We start from the raw sequence: 13,665 nt of genomic DNA on the forward strand, positions 1-13,665 counted from the left end.
ATCCCATCTGTTGGAGCACTTGTGCCGAGGCTGTTTCACAAGCAGAAATTAATCTCTTGTCTTTGAGTGACACCATTTCGCAATTTAATTGCCGTCTCTTTAGAACGGCAGCCTTTGCTTTTTGAATGACTTTCTCTTTAAGTTGTTCCTGTTTTCACCTTGGCTGACACCTTAAAACAGCTGTTACAGCCTCATCCTACTTGAGTATGAGTTATGATGACTCTAAATCAATGCCCAGCAGCAGCACTCGGGGGCGAGTGGCACGGGCCGACGAGAAAGACGATGACCGGGAAGCAGAGTCAGAAGAGTTCATCTCTCTGAAAACTAGCAGCGGTCAGCCCGGTGCCAATGTTACCACTCAGGAGCAGGAAAGTGGAAATGGAGGCAGCTCCATCGGCGGCTCATCTCCCAGTGTGGGGTCTGGGTCCAGAGGTCGACGGGGGCACAACTCAGATGATATGGATGGACTCTCCAGCGGGAACGACTCCGGAGAGAGGGAAAGTGAAGGCGGGATGGAGAGAGACAACCGGTCGCATGGGCGCCAGTCCGTACGCAGCTCCCACAACTCGTCAAATGGCAAGGACTCTGGCATGATGCTGGAAACTACAGAGAGCAACAAGAGGTAAGAGAAGAAGCGTCCACATTTTCAGTAAAACAAGCACAGCGACCTCACTAGTTAACACGCGCTACGCCAACAGTGCGTTCACCCGAGTGTAAAATGGTCATTCACCGTTCGACTGTCCCTTCTTTCCCAGCTCCAACTCCCAGAGTCTCTCACCTCGCAGCAGCTCCCTGGCCTACAGCCTGCTGTCGACCAGCTCGGAGCACGACCCGCCCTCCACCTCTGGCTGCAGCAGCAACCAGTCGGCGAGGGTCCAGACCCAGAAAGATCTGATGAAGGCCATCAAGGAGCTGAAGCTCCGCCTGCCAACGGAGCGCAAGGGCAAGGGTCACACCAGCACTCTGAATGCGCTCAAATACGCACTTCAGTGTGTCAAACAAGTCCGAGGTGAGCGGGTGTTTTTGTTTGTCTTCTGAAACGTGGCAGTGACAAATCTGACTATTTACTCTTCTCTGGTTAGGCATATTTTTTAAATAACTCTCCAGGCTTTAGGGCTTACATTTGTCTCAATGCCTTCTGTTCACTGCAATATGTAATTGTCTCTTTACCGATATACACCCTCTGACTGATTTTATGTTTACCGTTTCCAGCCAACAAGGAGTACTATCATCAGTGGAGCGTAGAGGAGTGTCATGACTGCAGCCTGGACTTGTCTGCCTTCACAATTGAGGAGCTTGACAACATCACTTCAGAATACACCCTCAAAAACACAGTAGGTTTATACAGTTATTACTGCTTCATTAAAAAAATTAATCTGTTTTGGTGTTTGAGAAATCGTTTCAGTATTTTACTACTGCGGTTAGTGAGCCACGGACATTATCTTTAATAAGGTAATAAATGTATCTGAAATCAGCTCTTTGCTCAATTGGCCTTGAATGTCACCGATTTCAGAGACACTCTCAGATCAATGAGTGCTGCTGTATTATTGTTCTGCAAGCTATGTAGTAAACTGTGATTTAACTATAAAATGTTGATCCATCAGATCCAGAATGAACTTCATTAGTCATGTTTTGCGAATGAAAACCATAGTACACTTGATCTGAATAAAAAAAACATTTTCTTTTTCTATTTTCAGGACACTTTCTCCATGGGTGTGTCATTCTTGTCAGGAAAGGTCGTGTACGTCTCACCCCAAGGCTCGTCCCTGCTTCGCTGCAAGCCAGAGCGTCTCCAAGGGGCCATGTTTTCTGAGCTTCTGGCCCCGCAGGACGTCAGCACTTTCTATAGCGGCACGGCACCCTGCCGCCTGCCCAACTGGGCCTCCTGCATCGGGTCTGGTGAGTTGAGGCAAAGTGAAATTGGGAAAGGGTTAGAAAAAGGGAGACGGTATTGAAGAAATATCGAGAGCATGGGATTTTCTGAAAAATCTTATTCTGTGTCTGACTCTTTGTCCAACTCTCCTTCCTCTCAGCTTCTTCTCCAGCCGAATGCACGCAGGAGAAATCCATGTTCTGTCGAATCAGTGCCGACCAGGCGCACGGCGGCGAGATGCGCTACTACCCCTTCCGCCTCACGCCCTACCAGCTCACCATCAGAGACTCCGATGATGCCGAGCCACAGCCCTGCTGCTTGCTCATCGCGGAGAGGGTCCACTCTGGATACGAAGGTATTTGTCATCTTACGACATCTGTTTTTATGTGAGCGAAAAAGCTTTCTGGGCCAAAACACAACCAGTTATGTTTCTTATTGCAATTCAGTGGACTGAAGACACAAGTAAATGCTTTGGCACCGGAGCAAGAGCCTGAAAAGAGATAATGTTATGGCAGAGTAACCCAGGCATCACAGCTACAGCAGGCTTCTGATAATGGAGTGTCAGTTTAGCTGGGTCACGAAAAAATAATCTGATTTGACTCATTTAAGTATCAAGATAAGATTGATATGAATTATATCATAGACATCCAAATGTTTGGACAGATTTAAGAATTTCAAATACACCTTTACCATATGTACAGCCCATTTGAACTCCATAGTCAGTCTGTCCTCAAAATGGTCTTTTCATCTGTTGTATCCGTGTCCTCTGCCCCTCAGCTCCTCGTATCCCTGCAGACAAGAGGATCTTCACCACCAGTCACACCCCCAGCTGCCTCTTCCAGGAAGTTGATGAGAGGTCAGTTTTTTTTCAACTCTCTTTGGTCATTACCAGTTTGCTGCTCTAGGACAGTAAAAGAAGAACTAAAAACATACTATTCTTGTCTAACAAATATGTGTAACTATATATCTGTTGTGTTTGCAGGGCAGTGCCGTTGTTGGGCTACCTGCCTCAGGACTTGGTGGGAACTCCTACCCTCCTCTACATCCACCCAGAAGACAGGCCCCTAATGGTGGCTATCCATGAGAAGAGTGAGTATATCTAGCACTGAAAGTTGAACAAACTGTAACTGCTGCTCACATGTCACATACTGACAAATGGGCTTTTACTGTGTTGATTTCTACATTTTCTCATATATACGTCTGCACTGTTCTTTAGTCTTTCAGTTTGCTGGGCAGCCAGTCAACTACACAGCCTTGAGGATGTGTGCCCGCAATGGAGAATATCTGACCATCGACACCAGCTGGTCTTCCTTTGTCAATCCCTGGAGCCGGAAGGTGGCATTCATCGTAGGGCGCCACAAAGTCAGAACGTAAGATTGCTTATTTATTTGCTCCCGAAAATAAATGAGAGGAAATACAGTGACTGCAACCTTTCCAGAGATTTAGAATATTGTAATAAGCGGTGCTCTAACGCTATATTCCCCGTCTCCAGGAGCCCTCTGAACGAAGACGTGTTCACGACACCGCTGGGCTGCGAGACTCGGACCACCACGGCCGACGTCGTCCAGCTGAGCGAGAAGATCCACCGACTCCTGGTGCAGCCGGTGCACAGCGGCAGCTCTCGGGGCTACAGCTCAATCGGGTCCAGCGGCTCGCGAGGCTCTCGGCGTTCGCACCAACAGCACCTCGGCGCCTCGGGCGCCTCGTCCAGCGACAGCAACGGCCCCGTCATGGACAAAGTTGCTGCCGCGGTCGCTTTACACAAACCTGTGAGTCTGAGCAACCGGTGGTTTTGAGTCTACTGTATATAATATATTAACATATTAACGAGTTTGATGCTTTCATTTTTTCCAGATGACTTTCCAGCAGATCTGTAAAGATGTCCATATGGTCAAGACTAGTGGACAGCAGGTTTTCATCGAGTCCCGTAACCGCCCTCCGCCCAGAAGCACAGGTAAAATAAAAGGACAGTTGCATAGTATAGTTTCTTAACTGGTAATATCAAAAAGACTTCACTGAACGGGATGCGAACTGTGCATCTAAATAATAAGTTAATTTTCTGTTCTCTTTTCTTCATCCAGGCACAACAAGCATCAGAGCCCTCACCAGTGACCCGATCAGAAGTTTGATAGCTGACATTGCAAAACCACCCAAAGCTTTGGTCCCTGCTCCGCTTATACCGAAGGAGCCCCCTACTGGCTACTCCTACCAGCAGATCAACTGTCTGGACAGCATCATAAGGTGTGTGTCCAAGCCTGAAGCTATTCTATTTCCACATTTTGGGGGTTATTACTTCACTCATCCATCAATTCTCTGACTCTGTGCAGGTACTTGGACAGCTGTAACATTCCTACCACTGTAAAAAGGAAGTGTGGTTCCTACACTGCCTCCTCCACGTCTGACGAGGACAAACAGCAGCAGGCCAGCAACAACACAGGTACTTATTTGATAATTAACTAGAGCTGGTTGGGTTCTTTTCATTTTTTTTTGGTGTTTCTCGGAAGTTTGCATTACAAATATCTTTGATCCACTTATTTAAGTTTATTTTTATTTTTTTGGTCAGTGTGTATTTACCAACAAAAATACTGATAGAAAAATCTTATTCTTGTTGTTGAATATGGATATTTATTTATTTATTTTTTATGCCGCATCCTTAATTTGTGTCATGACCGATTTACCAATAAGCATGCTTGTTCATGTGTCTTGTGTGTTTGTCTGGACGATACGCAATCATTGACAGAAACTTGTTGGGCTTGTTTTCTCTGCAGGTGGTTCAGTTAACCTTGTAAGTGAACCACCTCCTCTGCCTCCCCTGACCATGGCCGCAAAGGCAGAGAGTGTAGCCTCAGTCACGTCGCAGTGTAGCTTCAGCAGCACCATCGTGCATGTGGGGGACAAGAAGCCTCTTGAGTCAGGTGGGAATCCTCAACACTCACACTCTCTGAACTCTCGGGTTGTTTCTTTTGAAATGACGAGACACGAGGTTGTTGCATGTCTTCAATTTAATTTAAAGGCCTTCATTATTATGGTTTTTCTTTTGGAGTTTTTATGTTGACCAGTAACATACTCTGATACAGTTTTATTATTTTTCCTTCCTTCCTTTCTTTCCTTATTTTTGCAAATAAACTGACCAAAAAGTGTTGTTTTTTTTATTATGTTTGCCTTTTTTGTTTCTCATCTTGGCTCATCCTGGAAATCTTCTCTTCTGAATTTCTGCGTGTCGCCTCTTTTGCAGTCTTCTTTTATCGCTTCACCCTAACATGTTCTACAGTGTCCGCTGTCTTTTTTATTTGTCCTTTTTTAAAGTGAGACGATGTGACTTTTGTGTTTTTAAATACAAAAATGTAATAACCGTAGCACTGTCTATCTACTTCTGTTTATATGCATCTTAACTTTGCAAACATTAGCCACCATACGCTAGGTAGTGGTCATGATTGTATTGAAAAGAGTGCATTTTTTGTAATTAACTTTCCATTTGTCAGAAGAAGAACGTGCCATTTCTTCTTTCAACAGTCACACAGTCTCACTTCACTGCTTTAACAGACCTCTATGCTTTTTCCTCAATCACAGATATCATCATGGAGGAGGCTCCTTCAACTTCAACTCTTGCTCCTCCTACTACTACACCAGCTCCTCCCACAGCAACACCTGCCGCTAACACGGTGATCGCCTCCCTCCCTTCTCCTCCCCCTCGAGCCGCTCAGCCAGAGAGGCACAGCCGGAGAAGTGGAGGTGTGGCAAGAGGAGGGGGGCGTTTTGGTCTCACAAAGGAGGTGCTATCCACCCACACCCAGCAGGAGGAGCAGACATTCCTGGACCGCTTTAAGGACCTCAGCAAGCTGCGTGTTTTCGATCAGGCGGCATCTCTGGCGCTGCACTGTCAGAACCCAGCTGCCAACCCTCTGTCACAAGGTAGAGGCACATGCACCGCACCCACTGCCATGTGTATATGTTCACACATTACATGTTGGTACACGTTACCAGTGGATCGTTAAATTAGCAGACATTTTGCTTAATTCAGCGTCTCCTTCTCTTTCCCAGGAGTGCGTTGTTCTCGGGATTACCCCGCTGCAGGAAGCAGCACCAGTCACAGGCGTGGCCGTGGAGGCAAGAGGCTCAAGCACCAGGAGTCATCTGACCAGCACAGCTCTCTGGGGCTAAGCGGGAGTCCGCTTGACCCCAGGACCAGCACAGCTCTCATGCCCCTCAACATGCCCATCGGACACCCAACAAATTCATCCTCCTGGCTGTCTGTAGGCTCTCAGGCCAGCATTCCCGCCGCCCCTTATGCTCCTGGTATGCTTCCAATCTACCCTGTTTACCCACCGCTAGCCCAGACCATAGCCATCCCAGATCCATCATGTTTCCCCGCTACCCAGCTGGTACCGCCCATGGTGGCCCTCGTTATTCCCAACTACATTTTCCCCCAGATGGGTGCACCCATCTCTCAGCCACGCCCCGTCCCCGGACACTTCTTCAACCCTAACTTCACATACCCCGCTGCCACTCAGGCAGCTATCGTTTCAACCCCCTCACCGATTCCGGTGGCCACCTGCGCCCCGTCTCGGAGCAGCACCCCACAGTCCTACAGCCAGACACCTGCTTACCGTGAGGGCGCAGAGTCTCCCCTCTTCCAGTCCAGATGCTCGTCACCCCTCAACCTTTTGCAGCTGGAGGAATCACCAAGCAACCGTTTAGAGGTCACCACGGCCCTGGTAGCAACACAGCAAGCCACGCCGTCGGTGCATGGCGGTGCAGCCGGGGGACAGAGCTCAGCCAATCAGAGGAGCTCTGATGATGCCTCCAAGGAGAACGTAAGTACACAGACGTTCCGGATAGGACGTTAACCTTTGAAAACCATCATATATGGCATTTATTATGTGTCTTGAACTATTTTTTTCCCCCATCAGGGTGAAGCTAATGAGTCCAACAACGATGCCATGTCCACCTCCAGCGACCTGCTAGATATGTTGCTACAGGAAGACGCCCGGTCAGGCACCGGCTCAGCCGCCTCTGGTTCAGGGTCGTCAGGCACGAGGTCCTCTGGTTCAGGATCCGGCTCAAACGGCTGCAGCTCCTTTGGCACCAGCGGCATGAGTAAGTCACACTTTACAGACTCCTTCCTAGATAATTGATGTCAGAAGGCAAGTTTCCAGGAGAGATATCTTATATAAATTCTAGTATTTCAAAAAAAAAAATGTTTATAGAAAATGAAACATCATGGTGTAATTATTCTTATGTTTCTTTCCCCCTGTTGCTGTACTCTGAAATGAATTCTCAATTTTCACTTCCTTGTCCATTCAGGCAGCAGCCAGGGCAGCCACACCAGCAAGTACTTTGGTAGCATCGACTCATCAGAGAACGATCATTCCCGCAAACAGGCAGCAGGGGGCAGCAGTAGTGCCGGCGGAGATGCTGGCGAGGAGCAGTTCATCAAGTGTGTCCTGCAGGACCCCATCTGGCTGCTGATGGCCAACACCGACGACAAGGTCATGATGACCTATCAGCTGCCTGTCAGGTACAACACTGGACAGAAATGTGACCACACAACACGGCAGCTGATTTAGTTCAGTTAGTTTAGAACTTTACAGACTCAATGCCAGACTTTCAGTGACCCCCCCCCCCCTCTTTCCACACAACAGAGACATGGAGACTGTGCTGCGAGAAGACCGCGAGGCCTTGAGGAGCATGCAGAAACACCAGCCACGCTTCAGCGAGGACCAGAAGAGGGAGCTGAGCCAGGTGCACCCCTGGATCCGCACAGGACGCCTGCCCCGAGCCATCAACATCTCTGTAAGTGCACTCACCACTGAGCTTTGAATGGTTAAGAGGATGAATTATTATTTAGATGCATCAAGTAACAACATAGAGCTGAAAATGAACTTGTTTGTTTGTTTCTGGGTTCTTTCAGGGCTGTACAGGCTGCAAGTCTCCGCCCACTGTGCCTCCCACCGCGTCGTCAGATGTGGAGATCCACGAGATGGAGCTGTGCAGTGCGCTGAAAGCTCAGCAGGAGGGCGCCAGAGAGGGCAAGACAAATCGGTCAGAGACGGCCATGGAGGAAGCGCACGCAGAGGATGAAGAAGATGAAGAATAGAAAGGAACACAAGACATGCCGGCAGAGGAGCAGCAAGTGACCTCAGAAGATGTGAAAAGTCTGACATGACTCACTAAGCAGATGGCCAAAGATAAAGAACACTATCACAACGTTTCTACGCTGATACGCAGAAAATGTGCACCTTCCAGCACTTCCTGTCCCCAAAACAATGTTACACAAGTTGTAAAGTGGTCGAAATGGGATTTGCTGCGAGCAAACGGTGCATATTGATCGAGACAACTTCAATGTGTTGTTTGACAAGTCAGGCAGGACTTCTTCATGAAGTCTGACTTTGATGGCCGCACACACCAGGCATGTTGTATGGCTGCATATTAAGCCCTGGGAGCACTTCACGTTCCTCGTTCTTGTAGTTCTTGGCATATGTGTTGAAGTTGTAAGATAATCAGCGCGGTCTGAGGGGAATGTGTTCGATAAAGATGGACGTGCTTCACCACAGTGTCCTCCATCACGTTTTCCCTCCGGTTTAGAGTTCGGCTCGCGAGGAAAAGAAGGGAGTTTATCTGTGACTCCTCTCGTTGTTGAATGTTTCCCAGGTTGTCTGGGATCCTTCTCCCAGTCACATCCTGTTTCTCTCAAAGACTACTTTCTCTTTTTTTCCTTCTCTTTTATGTAAAAATGTTTGCCCTAATTATAGAAGAAGCGACTCACCTGATAGACAAAATGTACAGTGGAAACCAGGTTATTTTGTAAACAATGTGTATATTTTTATACTTTCCTCCCCCTCAAATAGAGGGAGGATATCTGCCCAAAAGAGTGTCGACTGTAAAAAATGTGAAAATCCAGGATCGAGATTGTGTCTGCAATGAAAGAAGAAACAAAATCACCAAGATGTTGCTGGTCGGGACCCTTGAGAGATGGACAGTTCATCGTGGAGATTAATGTGGACAAATGATTTTCACACACACACACGGACAGACAGACAGTATTTCCCCAACTGCCAGCACCCTAATGAGAGAGCTCTTGTGTTGCAAGTGGATTCGAACGAGAAGGAAGTCGCTCTCGAAGAAGTCTGGAGAGTGTTTGTTTACGTACTATCTTTCTTTCCCTCTGTCCCTTTCTCTCTCTCTCTCTCTCTTCCTCTCTGTGGCACTGTTCTGGTCATGTGATATCCTTTGCTTTATGGCGTCCGTGGTGTCTGCAACAGTTTCTAAATATTTTTGTGAAAATTCTTTGTACAAATAAAATGACATGAAAATCATTTATATGTGAATTCCGATTATTGTTTTTTTGTTTTTTTCGCTTCTGCAGTTAGCATTATGATTACATCTCTTTGCAATCTTATTTTCAGGGTTCTTACGGTCATGGAAAACCCATGGAAAAGTCATGGCATTTTAAAATGGTTATTTCCAGGCCTGGAAAAGTCCTTGAAAAAAATTAAATCCCAAATGTTTTGGAAAAGTCATGGAAATGTGTTATATTCACATGTTCATGATGTTCATTTACTCTGAGTTTGAAATAATGAATATGCTTTTAAAAGAAAGATGATTTTAAAAAAAAATAGGCAGGCATCCATACAGGCAGCTATATACATGTGTATTCTTTTAATCAAACTCATTCTTTTGTCATTTAAGGTTTACTGTATGCTTTGGAATTCTCATTGTTAGTTTAAATACTACATTTTCTCACTTTCATATTTACACCGAGATTTCACAATAATAAAAATATCTATATTATTTTTTTCTATCTATAAAACCGGATACAGTTCTAAAAAAAACCCATTGTATCCTACATACCACTCTTGCAGAAATCATCTTGACCACCATTGGATCCTTTTGACACGCCTGGTAATGTAGGATACACCAACCCACCCGTCTAATCTGCCGGTGCTAGGACACCCCCTCTACTTTATTAATTCCGCAAACGGAAATTATTTCGCTCCCAGCTGAATAATGTGAAATTATTAATAATTAATAATAGTTAAATAAATAATTATAATAAACAAGTTGAAGCGAGTTTACTTTCCAAACATCCAGGTAAAGCCGCATGTGTGAACGCTATGGACGATTATTCATTTAGATTTTCCTTTTTTTAATGTCTCGAGACAGGGTCCATACCAGAAGAGTTTTAACAGAGACATTTGTAAACCACCTTTGTGATAACCATTATCCCTCATTGGAATAATTAAGCTGTCGTAAATCCACCCTGTCACTACTGATAGCCTGTCACAACCTGGCACTCTGTGGCAATCGTCTGACATCTGATGCCAGTCTGAGATGAACAAGACAACATGCTCAGCTGACAGAATGAAACCCAAGACATTAAAAAGATATTTAGAAAAATGACACTGCAGTTACATCAATAAAAAAAGTGGTTTGATCAAATGTCAGTGGAATTGTGTTTTCAATTTCTGAAGAAAGGTGAATAAAAGAGAATGGCATACTCCTCTGACTAGTGGCAATCATCGTACACCTTCTGACACTGACTACTGGCCCTATCGTGGTGGCACCTCTCTGACTACGGGCCCTCTCGTGGTGGCACCTCTCTGACTACGGGCCCTCTCGTGGTGGCACCTCTCTGACTACGGGCCCTCTCGTGGTGGCACCTCTCTGACTACGGGCCCTCTCGTGGTGGCACCTCTCTGACTACGGGCCCTCTCGTGGTGGCACCTCTCTGACTACTGGCCCTCTCGTGGTGGCACCTCTCTGACTACGGGCCCTCTCGTGGTGGCTCCTGTCTGACTACTGGTGCCAAGTCTCTGGCACGTTGTGGCACTTCTCTGACAACTACTGGCACTGGCAGCTCGTGGCACCTACCGACCGACACCTAACTATATATATAACAAGTGGCGATTTTATCCAACTTGTATTTAAAAAAACAAATTCGAAAAAGTGGCCGAAATGAGTTTCCTCCGTAGGGAGGCCGGGCTCAGCCTTAGAGATAGGGTAAGGAGCTCGGACATCAGCAGGGAACTTGAAGTGGTGCCTCCTGGACATCAGGATGCCTCCTGGACGCCTCCCATTAGAGGTTTTCCGGGCACGTCCAACTTTTTTTGCACTGTTGCTGAGTTACATTTCCGATCCAATTTCAATGGGTCCTCTTTATATTCAAGGGTTTAAGATATACATGTAGAAAAAAAGTGTATCCTCCAATTAATTAGAATCAATATAGTTGTGCGGTTATAATTGCTGTCACACTCAAGAGAGGTGTGCATGTTCAGGTTTACATGGTAGAAAAATCATTCCAGTGTTTAGCTTAGACCAACAGTGCCGTCTCCTCAAAGTATAGAGTCTTATAATGATGGTATAAAAGTATGACATGACATGGTAAAATATATATATATTTTTTTTTTATTAAAAAAAGGCGGGTACATTATAGATATTATGGTATATAAGTGTAATATATTATGAAGTGAAATGTAGTAGCAAAACAATATTCAATATAGTACGTCAGTATTATACAGGAATATCTTAACTTATTGCATATTGTAAGTATTAAGTCTACAAAAAAAAAAACACATTATCTATCTATCTATCTGTACACTTAGGATTGACAAAAGAAAAAAAACCGCAGCTCCTCCACTCTATGATCCTAAAACTGATTTACGGCAGATGACCTGTTGGAAATTTGGCTCCACCCACTCAGCTTGTCAGCTTTTGACGAGTGCTGGCACTTGAGCGGCGCCTGCCACTGACTCGCCGATAACACGCCGCGGACTCGCCGCTGAGTCGCCGCTGGCTGCCAGTGATCGCACTCGCTGTCTCTCCTTCAAGACCGCAGACACGTCGCAGACTCGGCGGCTGGCCGACGCCTGCCGCACGCTTGCCACTGGGTGCCGGTGCCACAAGGAGGTGCTCGGCCTTACTGCATTTCGGTCTTACGTCACGCCCTCCCGCCACACATCGTATTTCTCACGCTGAAAAAAACCTCTAGGCTATTTAATGTGCCGCAGCGCGCAAACATGACCTGGTCGCGCTGCCCTCACCATGGAGGAATCAAGCACGTCTCCCCCTGCCAATCAATAAAAAGAAATGGGCTACACGAATTAGCCAATCAAAAATTAAAAACAGAGCACTGCATTTATAAATGTGTTTTGATTGAATGGAGTTTATCTTTTTGTGAACGGTTTCCTCTTTAATACGGGACAAAGAAGCTAAACGCAGTAAGATCCCGTTAAATCTTAAATGATCTCACTGGTAGTGCAGTGACAGCTGGTCCTCTGCTCGCTCTGCAGGAGGGCTGGGCATGGCGGCAGGGACTATACGACCAGGACCATGCAGGACCAGGACCATGCAGATCACATGTTATGGTCTGACTTTACACCTCTGGTTGATCTTGACGGTCTGCGCTCGGTCCTTTGCTCGTCCTTCGCTCTGGTATATTTGGAACAGACTGAAGCCTGCAGTGACCCCCCCAGGCCACTCAGACCTGCCAACACCTTTTTCATATTCACACTGAGATTTTACAAAATGTTTGGGTCATGGGAATTCGGTTTATCCATTGGTCAAAATGCGTATTGAATTTCTCTATTGTAGTAAAAATATCTATTATTTTTGTATATGGGTTTTATATCTATAAAACCGGATACAGTTAAAAAATAAAAAATAATCCCATTGTATCCTACATCATGCAGTGGTCATTGTCTCATTATTTTGTGTCATTTAAGGTTTACTGTATGCTTTGGAATTCTCATTGTTAGTTTAAATACTGCATTTTCTCACTTTTTCATATTTACACCGAGATTTCACAAAATGTTTCGGTCATTTTGGAATGGAATTTGGTTTATCCATTGGTCAAAATGCGTATGTTGAATTTTTCTATATGTTTATATCTATAACACCGGATACAGTTATAAAAAAGAAAATCCCATTGTATCCTACTTTGGCAGCGATCATCTTGATTTAATGTCGACCAATTTGATCACTGCACTTTTGCGTAGGATACACCGACCCGCCCATCTATCAGCTGGTGCTAGGACACCTCGTAGAGACACTCGAGCTGCACAACTGATCTACTGAACCCCGCTGAACTGCAGCCGTACTCACTGCGTCCCCGTGTGAACCATGCCTGGTTGCGGGACACCCAGTGAACAATGCCCCATCTAGCCTTGGAGCAAAGGTCCCTTCTGGGAGGCCTATTCAGTTGAGTCGTTCAAACTCAGTTGTGCGTCTTATCAACCCAAGCTCAATCCGGCGCCAGGCTCGAACCCGGAGCTCTCGTGGATGAGGCGAACGTCTAATTCCTTAGACCACCGCGATAGACAAGAGGTATACATGTCAATCTATGTTTATCTTTGAATCTGCGTTCCATTTTGGAACGTGTTGCTCTGACGTAGGTGAAAACTCCACACACCAGAGGTGTACTCCCTAGAGGCTGAATAGAGAGTTACTTTAGCGCCGTCAGACCCGGCTCTATGGGCGGGCCTTGGGGGGCCGGGCCCGCCCTCGGACTCGGCTGGACCCGGCCTGGACGGACAAGCCTGTCAGTCACTTATCACACGTAAAAAAAAAAGAGCGCAACTCTCTGTCGCCGGCGACAGGAGCTGTCACAGGAGGTAATATGCAAACAGGATGCAGAACTAAGATTACCGTAACTCCTCGAATATTTACGCCATCGACGTAATTGCAATGGATTCTGCACGCTAAGAAGCGTATAGCTTTCCAATGACGTGCGGTAATAAACACGGCGGCGAGCTTGTCTGTGGGGGAGGGGTGGACGAGAGCAGGGACGAGAGCAG

At 46.2% G+C, this 13,665-nt stretch overlaps 1 protein-coding gene across 1 annotated transcript; it reads left to right on the forward strand.

Annotated features, from left to right (window-relative positions):
• Positions 1–206: 206 nt before the first annotated feature.
• per1b (period circadian clock 1b) lies at positions 207–9,098 on the forward strand (the record flags this gene model as incomplete). Its single annotated transcript, XM_079216304.1, has 19 exons — positions 207–622; positions 756–1,009; positions 1,213–1,334; positions 1,698–1,899; positions 2,034–2,228; positions 2,651–2,729; positions 2,856–2,962; positions 3,090–3,243; positions 3,366–3,642; positions 3,728–3,827; positions 3,955–4,114; positions 4,201–4,310; positions 4,642–4,788; positions 5,444–5,785; positions 5,915–6,687; positions 6,784–6,970; positions 7,178–7,391; positions 7,516–7,666; positions 7,785–9,098. The coding sequence occupies 19 exons, from the start codon at positions 207–209 to the stop codon at positions 7,968–7,970; spliced, it is 4,176 nt and encodes a 1,391-aa protein (XP_079072430.1). The 3' UTR covers positions 7,971–9,098.
• Between the last annotated feature and the right edge of the window lie 4,567 nt (positions 9,099–13,665).

The sequence above is a fragment of the Taurulus bubalis genome (genome assembly GCF_910589615.1).
Source record: "Taurulus bubalis genome assembly, chromosome: 3".
NCBI classification, from domain to species: Eukaryota; Metazoa; Chordata; class Actinopteri; order Perciformes; family Cottidae; genus Taurulus; species Taurulus bubalis.